Source organism: Ictalurus punctatus, chromosome 21, assembly GCF_001660625.3.
Source record: "Ictalurus punctatus breed USDA103 chromosome 21, Coco_2.0, whole genome shotgun sequence".
NCBI classification, from domain to species: domain Eukaryota; kingdom Metazoa; phylum Chordata; class Actinopteri; order Siluriformes; family Ictaluridae; genus Ictalurus; species Ictalurus punctatus.
Genome location: NC_030436.2, coordinates 5478867 through 5500000, shown reverse-complemented (window position 1 = coordinate 5500000; position 21134 = coordinate 5478867). Strand labels below are relative to the sequence as shown.

General features: G+C 36.3%; 1 protein-coding gene across 6 annotated transcripts; it reads right to left on the bottom strand.

Moving 5' to 3' along the window:
• Positions 1-2020: 2020 nt before the first annotated feature.
• On the bottom strand, positions 2021-19964 carry ssuh2.1 (ssu-2 homolog, tandem duplicate 1). Of its 6 annotated transcripts, none has more exons than XM_047149634.2 (14): positions 19735-19944; positions 18934-19062; positions 13624-13719; positions 13046-13130; positions 11592-11721; positions 11397-11457; positions 9039-9163; positions 8136-8198; positions 7370-7449; positions 6609-6701; positions 4831-4936; positions 4402-4509; positions 3674-3806; positions 2021-2615 (listed from the first exon to the last, which is right to left on the bottom strand). In XM_047149634.2, coding segments are annotated over exons 4-14 (987 nt in total). In that variant the 5' UTR covers positions 13048-13130; positions 13624-13719; positions 18934-19062; positions 19735-19944; the 3' UTR covers positions 2021-2529. The 6 variants fall into 6 exon arrangements, with proteins under 6 accessions (XP_047005590.2, XP_047005589.2, XP_047005591.2 ...); XM_047149633.2 differs by having other exon boundaries at positions 18934-19046; XM_047149635.2 differs by lacking the exon at positions 13046-13130 and having other exon boundaries at positions 18934-19046; positions 19735-19950.
• Positions 19965-21134: the final 1170 nt, after the last annotated feature.

Below are 21134 nucleotides of genomic sequence, written 5' to 3'. Positions count from 1 at the left end.
AAAGAGCTCAGTACGATAGAAGCTCAAATATTGTAACTTTTTAAGCAATCACAGTGTTTTTAGATTTGTTATTTTTGTCATTTTTTTTTGTTAGAATGATATTATTTGAGAAAATACTTCGAAAGTGGACAGAAAATAATCCCACAATACCGAAAACAATTCTTTGTCTGTCCACCTGCTAGCGACACCCCTCGCCGTTCAACAAAAGATGGATTCACTAAAACTGAATTACATATGAAATTGAACTCAACCACCTCGTTGCTATTATGTGGGAAGGATTTTGGATTCTTATTTAATCCAGGTTTAAGGAACCCCTGTGTAAGGCAAATGTTAATTCTGTCTGTGACGGAGGAGTAACGCTCATAAAGTATGCATTGCGAGAGCCATTTTTATTATTATTCAGAAGTGACCTCATCGTAGAAAATTGCATGTGCTAAGGATGGTCTTAAGCACCCTAATTCTTAAAAATAGAAATTTTGTCTTAAATGTTGCTTTTGTGACTTCTGCATTATTGAGTCAATAATAGTAACAAAATTGTTAGCAAATTTATTCCAAACATTACTTTTCCATCAAAAAAAAATTTCAATGTAACAGGAAAATATTTGTATGGCAGTAAAGAAAGCAATGTATTACATTTTACACCACTTTCCAGACAAAAATGCTAATGAAGTCTGTCCAGTTTTATCTGCAAAAACAGAAATAGGTTTAACAGTCATGGTCTCCAGAAGAACTGTAACAGATTCTCCAAGATGCTCATGAAAAACTTACCAGCTAATTTCCTTATAAAACGGTGACGAACTGTGACCTGCGATGAATGAAGCATTTTTAAAAAGCAAAGGTTTGTTACACTTAATATCAGCTGTTTCATTTAATACTGTTTACTGCTTTTAATAGTGGATTTTTTAATGAATTTTGAAGGCATCTTTGCTTTATAGCATTTCTTTGCATGTGTCTAAGACTTTTGCACAGTACTGTATGTCATTTGGGTTAGAAATTAGATTAGACAGTATGTCATTTGGGACACAGCCTGTGTCTCATTTGTGTCATATGTTAATTGGCTGCAATGGGCAAAACACAATAAGTTATGCAAATGAACCTCTGAATCTCTTGTAGCTAGTGCTAATAACTTGTAGTATAAACCCACTACAGTGCTATGTAAGTTAACAAGAAAATATTAATGAATAATGTAGATCAGTCATTTGCACTGCATATTAATTATGTGCTAATCACCGTGGGTTATTCAAATGCATCCCATGAGATTTTGAACACTGTGTAGAGTTTGGATCATAGCTGTACTGACGAGTGACAAACTTGAAACACCAGACATTAGTGGTGTCAAAAAAACAAAAAAAAAAACAAAACCCCCAGTGTCTCAGAACATGACAAATACAAAACAGAATGCTATAATACTGAAAACAGCTGTCGGTATTTCTGAACCATATGGCCTTCCATATCTTCCCCTTCCAGCATCGCCAGCTGTTACATCCTTCCACTTAGTTCATGACGCAGATTTTGATGCAATTCTCTGGTTATGCAGGTGTAATTTTGACAAGAACTATGTTCTCATTCTTGTTTGTGATGTCAGTGATATGCAGGATGAGATATGGGGGTTATTATCCTGCTTGGTTGGTTCATCTATCACTTATTTCTCCCAATAAAGCTGTTTCCCAATGTTTATATCTGGGATACATTCAGACTTGACGTTCATTTGGGATAAATTGGATAAAATGGTCTAAACACCATGGCCTATCTGTGAAAACATGCTTGATACCCATATCAAAACTCTTAAGCTCTTGTCTGATACTAGTCAGAACCAAAATTTGGAGGGGTATCAAATATTTTATTTTTTTATTTGTTAAATAAGTACTTGTCCATATTTCTGTGGATACACACAATATTAAAAGACAAATTAAGCAGTCTTACACTGCATAGTTTAGTGTTTAACATTATTAAGTAGCTTCAAATGAGATCTACAGAGGCTATAGCAAGAGACTTTGAAGTGATCAGAAGACACGTCCAATAAAGTTCAATTTCATACATGTGCAATTTATTTCAATTCACAGCCCTGTTACAAATGGGTATATAAATATTTAGAACATATTGTTCAAAATTGATAACAGTTGGAAAAAAAAAAAGTATACTGTGTGTATATAAAGTGATCCAACTTGGCATAAGACTGAATTTCTGATTTACGGATTATAAATACAGATCCTTAAGACTTACATATTGTGTAATATAGACCTACACTATACAATCAGAAATGTTTAATTATTCGTTCATATGTTAATTATAAGAATCCTTGTAACTGACAAATCACTGGCACATATTCTGCGTAGGATAATATGCTGATGTATAACAAAGGAGCTTCAGAAGCATTATATTATAATCTCTGTAATGCACTGCTCAGCAAGCAGTATTTAACAATAATAAAATAACCATAATTTTTTCACATTGTATTGATAGAATCGTAAGATGAGATGCTACAGGACAGTGCAGGAAGTCGGATATTTACTGGTATGAACCTTCTTTTCAGTCCCGTATACGAAATAGTCGTAGTGTTTTCCATTGTAGGAGTAGAAGGCTTGAGTAAGAGGCACCAGCTCTACTGACTGTCGCTGTGGATAGACAGACATACAGAGAGAAATACCCTGAGAGAAGAGATCATTTTGAGTGTATTTCAGCAGCACTACAGCAATTGTTAGCCCACTTTTAAATAGTACTTAGGCATAAAACAGCTGGCATACTCACCACCCGCTTTAATATGAACACCTGTACACCTCCTCATTTATGCAGTAATCCAATCAGCCAATCATGTGGTGGCATCACAATGCATAAAATCATGCAGATACAGGTCAAGAGCTTCAGTTAAACTTCACATCAAACATCAGAATGAGGAGAAGCATCTCCAGCATGCACAATACATCAAACCTTTTTTCAGTCGTCAACTGTCCAGTTTGGGTGAGTCTGTGCCCATGATGGTCTCAGAGTCCTGTTCTTGGCTGAAAGTAGTAGAACCCATTTTGGCCTTCTGCCGGTGCAGCCCATCCACCTCAGGGTCTGATATATTGTGCATTCCGAGATGCTTTTCTGCTCACCATGGTTGTAATGAGTGCTTAGTTGAGTTACTATAGACTGCATGTCAGCTCAAACCAGTCTGGCCATATTTCTCTGATCTCTCTCATCAACAAGGTGTTTCCACCCACAGAACTGTCGCTCACTCAATGTTTTTGTTTTTCACACAATTCTGTATTAACTCTGGAGACTGTTGTTGAAATTCCCAGGAGATCAGCACTTTCTGAAATACTCGAACCAGCCCATCTGGCACCAGCATCCATGCCACGATTATAGTCACAGAGATCACATTTTCCCCATTCTGATGTTTGATGTCACTATTAACTGAAGCTCTTGATCTGTATCTGCATGATTTTATGCATTGTGCTGCTGCCACATTAGGGGCTTATTGGATAAATGCATAAATGTGCAGGTGTTCCTATTAAAGTGGACATTGAGTGTATATTCAGGGGCATGTAAATAACACATAACTCATTTTGCATACAAAAGCAGAATTCCAACGTCTTAAAATTGAAAAACACTAAGGCCGCATCACAAAATAATCTCAAAATCATGCAGTCTATAACCACAAGAGCACTACTTCACCAAATAGTATGCACACCTGCCACAGCTGATGCCACCTGTTCAATCAGTTGATCTTGGCTTTCAGTAGACTCAGGTGTGGCTTCTGCTTGGTTAGAATGAAAACCTGCACCCACACCGGCCCTTTGCGTATAAGATTGGACAGCCCCGCGCTAGATGGAATTTTGAAATGGTTGCATTTGCTGTCCCCTAGTGGATACTTCACAAACTGCAATTGCTAGTACTAATAAATAAATATAAATAAGTAATAACCAATCAATGGCTACGTTTACATGCACGACAATATTCAAATATTAGTCAGAATTTGGCAGTATTCTTATTAGTATTGAGTCATGTAAACACCGCAATCCGATCGCCCGATTCAAATTAAGACAATATTCTGATTCCCCAAATTCTGATTCCCACCCCTGCAATATGCCCATTTGTATGTAAATTTGTTGCATGTAAACACCTTATTCACAAAATCGACTGAAATTAGATATATGCGCATGCTCAGTTCACAAGGAATTGTGGGTGCTAACAGACGCTTAGCTGTAGGCTAGGTATTTATGAATGGCAACTCAGGCATACTTACAACAACCATGTATCAGGAAAATTCTGATGCCTGTACGTGGGCTAACAATAAACTTTATATACACACAGCATATAAACACGTATTCGGAATATGGCTGCAACCAGAATATAGACCTTCAATGGAATTTGATGTGCATGCAAACATAGCCATTGTTTTGGAGTATTCTTGCTCACCTGTTGCAAGATGCGACTGACAGCAGAGTATTTATTCAGGTGCTCGTGGATGGCTTCTTCAGAAGCGTTGCAGATTTCCTTGTCAGGGAAGCCTACAATTGGATAGACCTGCAAGAAAAGCATCTGGGTTACACATGTAATCCTGTTCTCTGCGAAGAGAACGAGACGTTGCATTAGCTGAACACTGAGGGTGCTTCCCAGGGCGTTCAGCTGATATAACGTGGAGTGCCCTTTGAAAGGGAAGTCAACATTACATACTGATTCTTTTTTGAACATACCAGATCATATAATATTTTAGTGTTAGTGCTGTATAAAAACAACCAGCAACCTCCCTAGACTACAGTGGACTTTGGAGGAGTTAACATCATTTTAATGTTATTATAAGTGAAGAGAAAAAAAATGAACCAAATTTTTAAAAAAAATGAATACCAGGAGACTTTCATCAATAAAGAATGCTTCCCCAGACACCTTCTCAAACTTCTTTATGGGGAACTCAGGCAGCCGGTCAGGTATGAACTCATACACTTGGTTCTTCCTAAGAAACATCATATACAACATCAAATCCAAATATCTGAGACCATACTAAAAATCTGGGATTTTTAACATTTTTTATTTAAAACTAGAATTAAACAGAAAGTTGGACTATTCAGTATTCATGATGGTGAAAAATTTCTAGGTCACTACTTAAATTTAAACTAATTTTTCATATTGACCATTTTAACTCCTGTACAAAAAGTCAGATTTTCTGTGAATCTCATCCCTTCTTCTGAAGCACATGTTCAGATGACACGCCAATGGATTTGATCCAACATGGATAAACTGGTTTCACATGAACTCGTGGAGTCTGTGTCGGGTCAAGAATGAAGAAATGAAGAAAGAATGAAGAAATTCATTTACAGTGCTGTGAAAAAGTATTTACCCCATTCTGATTTCTTCTGGTTTTGTGTCTCATACTAAAATAGTTTTAGATCTTCAAATGAAATAAAACTAAATACAGGTTATTTATTTATTTTTAATTGAAGCAACAACAAAAAAAAAAAACACCCAACACCAATCATTAGTGAAAAACTAGTTGCCCCCTTAAACTTAAAATCTGGTTGTGCCATCTTTGGCAGGAATAACTGCAACCAAACATTTCAGATAACTGGAGATCAGTCTTTCACTTACTTTTAGGACTAGGACTTACTCCTGTGCTTTGGATTATTGTCTTGCTACATAATCCAGTTACACTTGAGTTTCTACATTCGGACTGAAGACCAGACATTCTCCTTTAGGATTTTCTGATAGAGAACGGAATTCATGTTTCAATTACTGCAAGTTGGCCAGGCCCTGAAGCAGAGAAACATCCCAACATCACACTTCCACCACCAGGCTTGACCATAGATATGATGTTGTTTGTTTGGTTTACATCAGATGTACTGTGTCGGACCCCTGATTTCTGAACTGTCCCACTTTCAACTCATCAGTCCACAGAACATTCTTCCAAAAGGTTTGTGGATCATCAAGGTGTGTTTTGACAAAATTCAGACGAGGCTTAATGTTCTTCTGTGTTAGCAGTGGTTTTCAGCTCGCCACTCTTCCTTGGATGCCATTTTTGCCCAGAGTCTTTCTGATAGTGGAGTCATGAACACTGACCTTTATTGATGTAATTATTGTCCTTGCCTCTTTTGTGACTTGCTGGATGAGTAGTTGCTGTTCTCTTGGAGGAATTTTGGAAGGTCTGCCACTTCTGGCAAGGTTCACTACTGTGCCAAGTTTTTCCATTTGGAGATAACGTCTCTCACTCTGGTTCTTTGGAGTCCCAGAGCCTTTGAAATAGCTTTGTAACCCTTCCCAGACTGATATATTTCAATCACCTTCTTCTTCATCATTTCTGGAATTTCATTCAACTTTGGCATAGTGTGTTACTGGATAAGACCTTTTAACCAACTTCATGTGGTTGAAAAAGTTCTATTTAAGTGTTGATTTGATTGAACAGGGTTTGCAGTAATCAGGCCTGGCTGAGTCTTGTCCAGCTGAACACCATTATGAATGCAGTTTCATAGATTTGGGGAATTATTAACTAAACAATAAAGACAATTTTTCACAGCCTTCTTTGCTCATATTTACCAATATAGGGTGCCAATATTATTGGCATGACGCTGTATATTAAGTTTGCCTCAGCTGTTAATCCTAAATCAGAACATCACTAGGGAAATTACACTTACCACGTGACAGTGAGCTGAATGAAATGCAAAAGCTTTTTACGGCCATTACACTTTCGGCATGTTTTATGACCGCTACCATGGCACCATGTACATCTAAATGAGAAAACACTTATTAATTACTGATGTACTTGTAATGATATCTAACGCATAATTTTATGTAGAAAAAAATACTCATTTAATACTGCAGCTCTGACAGTAATGCTGGCTATAATTTGTGGTTACTTCATATAACCTAAGTTTAATAATATATGGATTTTAAAAATTATGCTCTTGTTACTACAAATAATTTGTGTCTTTGATATGGTGAAGCTTTCTGTAAGGTGACATTTAACAGTCACGGGTGTCAGCATTTATAATATACATAATATATACATATATACATAACAATCAGTAAGTTTTGCCCTAAAGGAGAATGTTCAGGACTTTTCGGTTTCTCTTTACCTCAAGACAAAGAAAAAAAATTGACACTAATGAGGGAAGAACTGTTTATAGCTGCTATAACATAAGTGATAACAGGAAATAACTTGCTTCAAAGGACATGACTTGTGACATCATTTTACTTATTGGAAATTTGCTGTGGTATAAAAGAAATAAAACATTTCACGACATGCTGTTATAGTAAAATAATCAAGTTCAGGGTGCTAATGCTCACACCAACCCATTGTTGTTTAATATCTTATAAGAGCACAACCAAAAATGTTTTATTCTTTACTTAGTACACCTGATGTGTGCAGTATGAACTTATACTGTTTGATACTTACACTTTTCTTCCCCTTCCATGGCAGCCAACACATTTTCTGTTCCGGCCGTGTATTGCACCATGACAGGACATACAGCTGATCTAAAGGTAAAGGAACAAAGAAAGTCAAATTGGGTGTCAACTTGGTTGTAAACTTAATAATAAAACAGCAATTTGTGATTACAGTTGCAATGAAAATATTGGTGCGTCTTCCTCTAACAAAGGCCACCCTCTATGTTAAAACTATGCCCTTTGAATTGACTTATATAGCATCGGGGTGGGGCTAAATTGCAGAAAATTGGAAAAGGAAGAAACTAAGCCATACCCAGCATTACAATAGTGAGAATCACAGCTTTGCTGAGGTATGTTTCAATTTAAGATCTTATTAAAGGTTTGAGAAATAACGTACAAATTACAAATTGCACCTTTAAATATGTGATCTTTGTTTTTTGTTATTACCGTCAACAAATATAAACAATATTAATAGGAATAGGCAGCCAAAAGCCCTTCCCAACCTTGAGGATCCTCCTAATAGCACGTGTATTTGTACACGTGTGATTTTTTTTTTTTTTTTTTTGCGTACATTTTACCATGGCTTGGACATGGCTTAAATTTTAATACTTTAAAATGTTTTTTTTTTACTTTCTTATACTTTAAATGTTTTTTTCCAACATATATATATATATATATATATATATATATATATATATATATATATATATATATATATATATATATATATATTAATCTGCTCAGCTTAATTTCTCTAAATAGAAACATCTACTCACCCATCCTCTGCTATGACAGTGTATACAGCGCACACGTCCTTTCCCCTGGCACTGATGACAAGACTGAGAAACAACAAGAATTACAGAGAAATAAAATGAGAAAAAAAACCCCCAAAGCATCAGACACCTAACATGTAAACATGTAGTGGTTTCCAAACCTGTTCTCAAGTGACAACATTTCTACAGCAAAATGACAACAGATTTGAAGTCTAGCGTTCCAGTAAACACAATATATAAAATGACATTCACTCTTTTGGAGGCTGTAGCCTACGATAGTATACTGGGGATAAAATAATGACACTTTCAACTTAAATTTGCTGTGTTGCTACTACAGCTGTTTTACACAGTCATTGCTTACTAATGAGCTTATGTAGAATATCAGAGAAACATTTTGGTCAGAAAATTTATTACGTTAGCTGCATTAGCCGTGTTTCTTGAGTATAAAATAAAAGAAGCAAATACTAGACATGTCTCAGCTGATCAATTACATTTGGCGAAAGTGTGCTATTAGATGGTTGCATCTTATGTAAGAAATGTAACCAAGACTCGAGTTAAATATCTGTATGAAAGGGTTGTAAATTTTGACCTACATATCAACCTTGTGGTGCATAGTTTCATCTTTCATCACATAGCTTCACTTTCAACCCCATTTCCTAGTTCTACATTTTCCTTGTAATAGTGATAGTCTGTCATTTTCTGTGAGAATATCCAGTTACAAAATATATACAGTAAGCATCCAGAAATGTCAGTGAACTTTGAGATTTCACCTCTTCTCCTCCTTACGTGCAATACAGAAGAGATTTATGGGAGCTGATAATGACTAAATTGCACAGACAAACAAGGAATGGTTAAGAAAAAGAAGCAGAAACCATAATACTGGATCAAGATTCTTAGAGGTAATACCTTTACAGACGAGGTGTGAGGCACACGCACTTTCTGGACCGTGTCAGTGAATTTGGGTGGATATTGCACTTCTACCTGCCACGGAGGAGGGATGCTGCCATACTGTGGCCCGTCCACATACTGACCTGATCATGAAATCATTCAAATAAGTGTATAGTTATGGTGTAAACTTGTGTTTTTAAATGTTTTTTTTTTCAATCACTATTACTTATCTATCAATTGTATTATGAATATACAGGAACTAATAAGCTGCCATTCAAGAGCACAAACTATATAGTACAATATTTTGCTGTATATGTGCTGTATGAGTTCAGTGATAGATACTGATATCATCATTAACTGTATTACACTCTAAAAATATAAGTGTAATACTAGATATCGTATTATACAAATTTCAGACTCAAATTGACAATATGACTGTCAAGGTCAGGACTTGAATTCGGGTCGGTGGTGTGAGAGTCAGAGGCTCTGTCTGTCAGCCAAACAAGATGCAAAGATTATCCACAAAGTTCAGTCAGTGAATTCAAAGAAATCATCTGATATGTAAAGCCACAATGCACCCTGATCCAAAATTTGTAGGTGCAATTGTAGGTTAGAAGGACAATATAGTTTCAATTTCATTTGATCATTTAAAAAAAGAAAAAAATACAGGCATACTCCACCACTAAGCTCAAGTGCAAAACTGAAGAAGAACACTCCAGACATCAGATGCCTTAGCTGATCAATTACATTCAGACTTGTAATATCCGATCAAAAATATCTGAAAATACTTAACCCAAATACACTAACACTGATAATGTGCAAAAGTTGGTAATGGCCAGTTAGCATCACAAAAGAATCATCACACTCTACATTTTATTCTATTTAGTCTTGACTACACTAGTCTGTAGTGAATGCAAGCAGAGGAAATCTATGCCGTGGTTATGCAATTTATGAGAGGTTATGCCTTGCTTATCTCTGGGAGCTTCCTGAGTATGACGACAGAGACATTGTTTATGGGCCAGGAATAGAACTGGGACCTGGGTGTAAAATAGAGAGTGAGGTGGAGAGGACAAGTTCAAACTTTATGGCGTAAAATCGGTTTGGTGGGATTTGCAAAAAACAATTGTGTGAAAGACATCATCATAGAAAGTATGGAAGCAAACAATATTTTATTAAAGGTTTGCATGTGCTGTTTATTCTCTTTAACCGCAGTGATTTGAGATTTTTTTAATGGGTCAAAATACAATACAGATGTAAAAAAAATATATAAAAAAGAGTGTGGACAGGAGTGTATATTTGTTACCGAGATAAATGTGGCCCTGTTTAAATGCTGTTGGGATCAGCATAATGGAGCTGCAAATGTGCGGCAAATATCTAACGTCAAACCTACTTTACTGTGACAGTAATTTGAGAAAAAGTAAATGGTAAATGGCATCATTTTGCCTTTCCTTTGTACTAATTTACTAATAATGGACAAGATGTATTATTTTTCTGACGTAAAAAACACAATCCTCTGTAGACCGCATGTGTTTAATCTCACACAAACATTTAGTACTAAGGGGCCTTTGTGTATCCATAAATAACTGAAATTTCAATAAAAGACCATCTTTTCCTCAATTGATGCACCTTTTTGCAAAAGAAAAAAACACATACACACACAAAGAAAACCATATGCTCTAACAAATTGTATGGGCTCCACTAAACTTTTACTCATCGTTAGCCAAATCGGCAATTTCGAATGTCTTGCTTCTTTCACTGAGACATATAAAATAACCTGAACATTAAAAAGCGTATGTTTTAGAAGCATGTGCCAATATTAAAATTTCTTATCAAAACAACTTTCTTAAATTTTAGCACGATCTAACCCCTTAACCTCTCAGCTTACTCATCTGATACTCATGATTATTCAACTTAAAGTATATTATTCTGTAACAGTAATCATTTTTCAGTAACTACAGAGAAACTAATAGGAAAGATTCATAAGTACAAGAGTGAGGAGTGTAAGTTTGGACCTGGTGACAGTCCTGCAATTTCAAGTATTTCAATTATTGCTCAATCTGAGTGAGCTATGTTTTTTGAACTTTCACATGTACTCTTGTATGGAAGACAAAATTATGGACTTGACTTCTCAGAAAAGGAAATTTGTCTAAGATAGGGAACCTTAAAAGACAGATGTGCTTATGCTGCGTTCCAAATAGGACAGACCTTATCCTAGAAGCGTAAACACAGCTCAAAAATGGCTTGATGATATATGTTTCATATATATATATATATATATATATATATATATATATATATATATATATATATATATATATATATATAACATATCTGTTATCAGCACATGCCTTATGTGTTGTATGTGATATACAATACCAGTATATATTTCATGCTCCCAGGCACTTGATCTGGACTCTGTAAATGTTTCCAAGCGATACTAAAGCAGAGAGAAAATAATGGTTATTGTCAGATTAACTGAATGTAATTAAACAGAAAAGAATTGTTATGGAAAATTCAATAATAATGTCAGTACACCATCAGAATGACGTAATACAGAAGGAGTTGATTTACACGATACACTGTAAAAGGCCTCAAATCCTTGAAGACCAGGTTCTGGGCGGGTTTTCTGCTGTACGTCCATTTTTTCCCCACAAACTTGATCAAAGCCTCCCTGGCCACATCTTCTGACACCTGAGGCATCCTGTAAGACCAATACCATTACAACTACAGTGTGCTCCACTAATATTGGCACCCTTGGTAAATATGAGCAAAGAAGGCTAGAAAAATAGGTTTTATTAAAAATTCACAAAAATATATTTGAAGTATATTTCCATTGATGAAACCAAAATAGAGCTTTTTGGCAATAAACACCAGAGGTGGTTTTGGCGCACACAGAGAGGTAGCCATATGGAAAACAAGAAAGTTCCTGTTATCACTCATGTTAGAAGAGCTATAAACAGTCACTTCCTTACCAGCTTATCTTCTCTCTCTCGCTCTCTCACATAAAGTTAATAAGACAGAAATGCAGCTTTTCAAGTGACTAATAAAATACAATAGTAATATAAAATACAAAAGTGCAATATTCTCTGCCCTGAAGACTTCTGCGGAATGGAACAACTTTATTGCTGTTACAAAAAACTGACACTTGACTTTCCTTCCTTAACGTTAAATTAACATCTCATTACAGAAAACTTCATCATATCAATGAGTATATGTTTAACAGGTTTTTTTAACAGACCACAAAAATGGAATTTCCACCTGTTTTGGGATGCCCGTGTTTATTTGTGATGTCACATTCCACTGTAGTCGTTAATGGCTCATATGAAAGTAGACACTCAGGGTTCTAAGTATTTGCAGTTTTTCATTTCTTTTTTAATCTAGCCTACTAGGTTTAAATGTTATACAATTGTGGCAGTCATATAAAGTGTTTTACTATCAAAACAAGTGCTGTCTGTTTTATTTCTGTACCAATGCTATTGTTGAGAGGTGTGAATTGTTTGTCCAGAAGGGGGCTCACATCTCTCCTCACTGCCTCACCAGCAGCTAAACACAGAGTCACAATACTCTACACACAGAAACCCAACAGTGTGCTGACTAATAACAATAAAATTATTCATTCGTTTATACTGATTGAACATGTCTGATAAATCCATTTTTATTCCGCCGGCGGAATGGAACAAAAGTGTACTGCGAGAAAGAATTTAAAAACCATTTTTAAAAATCTGTATATTGTTGGGACTAAATTTAAGTTGTTACTATAGAAACCATAAGGTATTGCAACAAGAGTATTAACGTAAATATGTTTTGACCAGTCGGAATCAAGAGTTGAACAATGTTGTGGTATAAAAATACATAATTTCACCTAACTTGAAACACACGCTGTAACATTCAGCAATATTGATATTAACGAACACAATTTTTGCCTTATATCAGGGAAGAATAATGGAGTAGGGTTTAAGAAATATAACTATAATTTGCAATACAGTAAACTGTACATTATACAACATATATAAAACTTTGCATACATCACATTGGGGATGGAGGCGTTCCTGTCATTCTCAGGCTCAGGAATAAAATCAGGTGGAGGAGGGTAGATCTGATCTGTGCAATCTGATTACAAAATATAGTCAAATCAGAAGCGTGTCAAACATCTAATGCAACACATAATGAACTGCATGTCCTTCAATTTATCAGCATTTTTTTTTACCATAATATCTATATTTGAAAAGTCTGTACTGTAGAAAGTGGTGTTGCTGTGACTGTTATCCTTCATTTCCCTCCATCTCTTACAGTAATGTCTACAAACTAAAGCCTAATGTTTAACATAAATTCCAACAGGCTGTCTATGCTTCATTAAACTTTCTTATACACCATCTGTTAAATTAATGCCCACGAATAGAACTTTTTTTTATATTACTTTAGTACAAATAACCCACTGTATGAGTCTGCTTTAGGATGCCTTGGATTAAGCATGAGCAAAAAAAAAAAAAAGCCTTGACATTTGCAGTTTTGGCATAGTTCCTACTTCCCAACCCAGAAGAACAGGAGTCAGGCCAGACCTTGTCAGTGACATTCCATCATTGCTATGACAGTAAGTGCGTACCTCCACCTTTATGGTCTTCATAGCCTGTCACACTGTCCAACCAGCCTGCAGGTAGCACTGAAGGACCCTCATCAGGAATGCTTGGATCAAAGGGTCCTATAAAAAGAGAGAGAGAGCATGTACTAGACACAGTGACTGTCCCAAACACTTCTCTGTCTCAAAACAATTAAATCTACAACTGTTAAAGATTTTAAGTAGAACCCTACAACAGAGTGTTTCCCATTCAGAAAGATTTCCAACTACAACACTTTTAGGAAACTGAAAACCTCTATCTATACCAAGAAGGGTACTTATTCTGAGTGTGGAATTCATATGTAATTAGTAATCACTTACTATTTTTTATTTACTTATTTTTAAGAAATATACAAAATACTAGAATGTATAGATATTTTTCAATTCTGGGACTATTATTTTAACATTAATTTGCTACTTCCTGTTCTTTGCATTAATTGCATCTTGGCTAAAGAGCTGTTTTCATGTTGCCTTCACATGCTCCTAAAATAGTGCCAGTTGAGAATGTAGGTACAAATGCAAATGCAAAGCCTTTGCATTCAATTGCAGAAGTAACAATAGGCAGTTAAATATTTGTTTTATATCATGCATGGCTACAAGCAAAACTGTCAAACCACTGACTAGTAAAGCTATTTAGAAAAATAATATATCACTGAATCATCATTTATACCAGTAATGATGAAAATGTAAGAGTAACAAGTCAGAAACTGGGGAATCAAATATGTTTCCAAAACTCCCATTAGTAAGTATGATTTAAACAGAACTTTATATCGGGTTCCCTATTCAGAATATTTTTCCTGAAGGCAGTATCCGTCCAGCTTTTTTAAAATTCTGATCTGTGTCCCAGTTCATCTGAGTAGGTCCCATCTACAATGCCGCACCTGATTATCAGGTCTGAACTTTGTTCATAAAGCAAAAATGTGGAACTGAAGAGATTGAGATAATCTGCGATTAATCTGCAATTAATTTAAGTATATAGGTTAAGAATATGTTCCTTCTGTATTCCTCTTCTAGGCAATTAAATTCTGGCTTGTTTTGTTATTTTTAATACCAAAATGGCTTACAAACTGCATAATATGAAATACTGAAAAGCTTGGAAACACGTTCATGGAATTATTTCATTTTTACTATTTTAACAGTAGGAAATAACACATATGGGATTATTCAGTGCCCAAGAAAATTGTTATACAGGTCAAAATTGCTTTATATTCAATATTTTCAGTATTACTGATGAAGGTCTCATGATAGCACTTCCACCCAAGAAACTCACAAATAAGCCAAGTTCTTCACTGTCGGTTTAAGTTAATGATTAAGAGGTAACCAATACATCACAACTCGGACCATACAATGTATACAGGATGTCTTGTATGTGTGTGGGTCGTACACAATCCCTGACACTCCACCTTTTTTCACACCTCTTTGTAGAAATGTACAGATGTGAATGCAAGACAAGAATGTTTTTTTTCAAGAAGTGAGCATTTGCAGTAGCAAACTATCAGCACAGCCTGACAGCTTATAGATAAACAAGTGTTTAAAAAACAGAAATTGAGCAAACATTGTTGTTTTGGATGAAAGGTGAAGCATTTACTACATACATTCTTCCAGTGGCCTATTCATGAGGTCGTTGGCTGTCTGGGAGCTCCAGCATACAGAGTTATAAATACAGCATTTCTCACATTTAGTTAAGTGAACAATAGAATTATGACGGTGATATAAATATCAGCGTGAATGCACTTCCTCCAGCTGAGATCATACTTAAGATTGGTATTCGAACGCAAGCACAAGAAAGGTGAAGGAATGGTGGCTAAAGAAACAATGCACTGAAAATACAGCACCATATCACATCAATACGACAGCTGGCGAGGAGAGGGATATTAAATGGGGAAGGCTTTACTGTAGTTTCTGTAATACAGAATATATGTTCGCCCTAGAGGAGGTTCTGTGGCAACATAGCTTAAAAAAAAGAACCCAAATGTAATTAATTAGCCAAGATTTGCAATGGATTTGCAGTGGATTTACAATGGAGCTATACGGTTAATAACGCAAACAAATAAAGGAAACCATTTAGCTACAAGTTTGAAAAATCTCCATTAATAGTGGTCAGATTTAGGTGCTATTTGCAGATAAAATAGTACAACCCCAATTTCGAAAAAGTTGGGAGAGTATGGAAAATGCACGAAAACAAACAAAAAGAGTCATTTGAAAATTCAATTCACCCTGTACTATATTGAATACACATTATTAACACATTGTCTGATGTTTTCCTTTGTGAATGTAATTAGATTTTTTAAAATATACACTCATTTTAAATCTGATGACTGCAACACACTCCAAAAAAGTTGGGACAGTCGACTGTTTACCACTGTGCAACATCACCTTTTATTTTAATAACACTTATTAAGTGTTTGGCGCTGAGTAAAGACATCAGTTGGTTAAGTTTAGCAAGCGGAATTTTCCCCCATTCATCCATTATGCATTTCTTCAGCTGCACAACTATACAGGCTCTCCCTTGCCTTATTGTTGGCTTATCATAATGTGCCACAGGTCAGGACTGGAGGCAGGCCATGCTAGCAACCACACGCTGCTTATGAAACCATGTGTAAGTTGTATAACTTTAAGTTTTCTGATGCAGGAAGGTCTGCAGAATGGAGGGTTTGTCTGTAACATGACAAGCTACAGTTTATTATCTTCAACATAGAAAAAAATAGAAGCTGGTAATGAAATGTACAGTTGTTTATAGCTGTTATAACATAAGTAATAGCATGAACAAAATAATTTGAATGATGTTCCACAGCATTAACTGTAACTATAAATTGATTTAAAAAAAACATGACCTGTCTTTCTTTAATAAATTTTTTAAAATATATTGTTAGCAAATTGCTATGGTACAAGAAGAATAAAACACTTCTGGACGTGCTGTTATTGGAGAATAATGAACTATGTGGCCACGTTGCATCAAGCCACAACACATAACCTACTGTTGATTATTTTCCTATAACAGCACAAGCCCAATCATGTTTAATTCTATACATAACAGACAGAGTCTGACAAATATCAAGAGTCAAGATCTTTGGTGTATAAAAGCAAGAGAAACCCCACCCAAATCACTAACACAAAGCATTTAAGTAGTGCATTGTTGGATTTGATTACTGACGTATAGTTAGTGTAAACTGCTCTGATAAGAAAATCTGCTGCACAGGGAGCAATTCATGTCGGGTCGGTTTATTTGTGCAGACTGTATGGCACTGTAACTTAACAATGGACAAATTAACACAAATATAATCCCCTGAGAGCAAGTGCAATAATGAAGTGCTAAGAAACAACCATGATAAAAAGTCTAGCAGCTGTATATATAACCCCAGGTCTAAGTATAAAATGTACAATGTTCTGGATTTTGAGAATGTACAGGGCCTTCCACTAATATTGGTACCCTTGGTAAATATGAGTAAAGAAGACTGCAAAAAATTGTAAGCGGTATAGAAGATGCATGGATGGATATTCTGACTGATATTTAAATACTCGGTGGCGAAGACAGCCATGCATCTCGACCCTGATGGCCGGCGACCATGCAGAAGAAACAAGAAACAACGGATGGATCGAATCAAGGAGGACATGCAACACATGAAAGCCACCCCGGAAGACGCCTTGGATCGAGAAAAATGGAGACGGATTTGTGGACCCTGCTATAGCATGGGAGTAATGCTAGTAAGAAGAAGAAAAGAGGAGAAGATTCCCATTGATATTTTAATGTTTTAACACCTGGGTGACTGGGAATAGGCAATTGTTCAACCATGACTTCCTGTTTCACAGAGGTATAAATATGAGGTAACACAGGCCAAATTCCCTTAGTCATTCATAACAATGGATAAGATCAAGGAATATACCTGTGATGCAAAAGGTTGTTGAGCTTCACAAAATGGGAAGTGGCTATAACAAAATAGCACAAACATTGAAATTGCCCATTTCCACCGTCAGGGCAATCATTAGGATGTTCCAGTCAACTAGAAATGTTATGAATCAACCTGAAATTGGAATTCAAAAACATAATTTTGTTTCTTTTGAGCCATTAGGTGGACTTGCTGTACAACCCAACTGCATCTGAGCTTCACATAATGGACTGATGACCGGACATCCTCCTTCAGGATTTTCTGGTATAGAGCAGATTTGATGTTTCTGTCAATTATAGCAAGTTGCCCAAGCCCTGAAGCAGCAAAGCATCTCCACAACATTACATTCCACAACCATTTTCTTACTGTGGAATGCTGTGTTTGCTTTACACTAGATATAATGGGACCCGTGTCTTGCAAAAAGTTCCATTTTCAACTCATCAGTCTACTGGACATTATCCCAAAAGGCTTGGCGTCCATTACGTTGTTTTTGGCAAATGTGAGATGAGCCTTTATGTTCTTCTTGGTTGGCACTGGTTTTTGCCTTGCAACTCTCTCATGGACAGCCCTCTTCGTCTCCCTCTACTGGCTTCCTGTAACCGTTTGCATCAAATTCAAGGCCTTGGTGCTCACATACAAGACTTTGTCTGGAACAGCATCCCCCTACCTCAACACTCTCCTTGAGGTTTATGTTCCCTCCCGCAACCTGCAATAATGACCAATGATTGGTAGTGCCTTCTCAGCAAGAAAAGAGGTCCCTTTCCAAAACCTTCAAACTGACTGTCCCTCAGTGGTGGAATGAACTTTCAACTTCCAACCAGTCGCTAATTTACCGGGGGCAGTGGTGGCTTGGCAGTTAAGGCTTTGGGTTACTGATTCAAGCCCCAGTACTGCCACTGTTGAGCCCTTGAGCAAGGCTCTTAACCCTCTTTGCTCCAGGGGCGCTGTATCATGGCTAACCCTGCGCTCTGACCCCAGCTTCCCGACAAAAGAATTTCAATGTATATGTGATTAATAAAGACACTATCATTATCATTTTCCGAAAGCGGCTAAAGACCCACCTAATTAACTAACCCTTCACTTGTCCCCACTCAAAATATTAAAAAATAAAAATAAATCTACACTTGCACTTGCTCTTAGACCTCTAAATCCTGTATGGTATCACTACTTGCACTGTTCTCTCCTTGATATATTACTTGGCTTGTATTTCCTCATTTGTAAGTCCATCCATGCATCCATCTTCTATACCGCTTATCCTTTTCAGGGTCACGGGGAACCTGGACCCTATCCCAGGGAGCATCGGGCACAAGGCCATTTGTAAGTCACTTTGGATAAATTAATAAAATGTTAAAAGTAAAATGACACCAATTTTGCCCAAATTCTTCCTAATGGTGGAATCATGAACACTGACCTTGTCTGAGATGACCGAGGTCTGCAGTTCCATAGATGTTTGGCTGGGTTCTTTTGTGATACCGGATGAGTCACTGATGCACTCTTGGTGGAATTTTGGGAGGCCGGTCATTTCTGGGAAGATTCACAACTGTTCCAAGTTTTGTGTTTTTTTTTCTTTTCATTTCAAGATAATGGGTCGTACTGTGGTTCACTGGAGTCCCAGAGCCTTAGAAATGGCTTTGTAACCCTTTACAGATATATTTTAACAGTTCTTTCTCAATTTCTTTTGATCACAACATAGTGTGCGACATCTTGAGACCTTTTATCCTACTTTACATTAATGTAAAGCTTCTATTTAAGTGATGTTTACATTCAACAGAGATGGCAGTGATCAATTCTGGGTGTATTGTGTCTAGTCTAACCGAACCAAATTATCAATAAAATTTGGTTCATGGTTGATGAGTAGCTATAACTTAAAAAACAAAAACAAACAAACAAACAAAAAACCCCTAGTTTGTTTGTTTGTTTGGGGGTCATATTAAATTTAGTTTGAAGATTTTGCTCTTCCTGTAGTAATGTCAGATTTTTTTTATTGTAAATAAGTATGCAAGACAGGCATGCATGATTACAGAAAACTGTCACAATATATGTGGTCGTCTGAATACAACTACGATTCATCACTCAGTAATCATTAACCTGAGCGGGGGATTACATTTTAATTTCTATATACTCTGCCTATGTACATTTCTTCGCTCACTGTCTCACAGCCTGGTGCGTAGCTTTCAGTAGGTTTAATAAATCCAAATGTACAGTAACTTACCCACATCTTGGTCTTTCTCATCCATAATCCTGATGGAAAAGAGCACAGGTTTAAATCTAATAAAAATTTAACAAACTCCGGATGACGAATCTGATGGCGCAATGTTTCTGATCTGAGATCAAATTTCGTGCGTGCCTGGTGAAGTACGATAAAGCCACGCCCACCTCACTGTTTTGGATAATACGGCGTTTACTTTGTGATGGAGTTGCCGTGATAGAGAGTTTCCGGCTCGTAAAAACAGGTCACACTGAGACTTCCCACCTCGGACTGGGAGTTATGAAGCTTTCTATCAAACACGAAAGAGCTGTAATAATAACTGTCAGTAAGTAACTTGTGTCGCAACATGTTAATTGCAAGATATGACAAGGGGGCGGGGAGGGGAAATGTTGGAAAGTTCAGCGTTGGAAAAAATACAACTGTAAAATGTTTTTTAAAAAAATAAAAGGATACATGTGTACCCGGTATTACCAGAGGTAGAAGGCTCACCAGCAGGTGGCGCTACAGCCTTACTTTTAAGAAAACGTTGTCGTCATCATCATTATTAATAATAATAATAATAATAATATTATTATTATTATTATTATTATTATTATTATTATCCATCCACCCATCCATCTTCTACTGCTTACTCCTATTATTATTATTATTATTATTATTATTATTATTATTATTATTATTAATGTTTTAATGAACAGTTGAGGAAAGTATACCTTTTAAATATGGTAGATATATAAAATAAGTAAAATTACACACACACACACACACACACACACACACACACACACACACACACACGCACATATACATTATATATAGACACGGTGACCTACAGTTGTGTCTGAAAGTTTGTGAACCGTTCAGGAATGTTCTATATTTCTGCATAAATATGACCTAAAACATCATCAGATTTTCACACAAGTCCTAAAAGTAAACAATGAGAACCCAACTAAACAAATGAGACAAAATATACTTGGTCATTTATTTATTAAGGAAAATTATACAATATTACATATCTGTGAGTGCCAAAAGTATGTGAACTAGAGATGCACCAATAGTAAATTTCTCAGCCGATACCGATAGTTATATTTATATATTCAGAGTGATATCGGCTGATACCGTTAACCGAAAGTTCTGCCTTTTATGCATTCTTATAAATTAATAATAATTAATTCCACAATTCTAAAGGAAATGCAATAAAAAATTAATTCTCTCATTAGCACGTTCGCCTCACACCTCCAGGGTCCGGGGTTCGAGTCCCGCTGGGGCCATGTGTGTGCAGAGTTTGCATGTTCTCCCGTGCTGCAGGGGTTTCCTCTGGGTACTCCAGTTTCCTCCCACGGTCCAAAGACATGCATGGTAGGCTGATTGGCGTGTATAAAGTGTCTGTAGTGTATGAATGG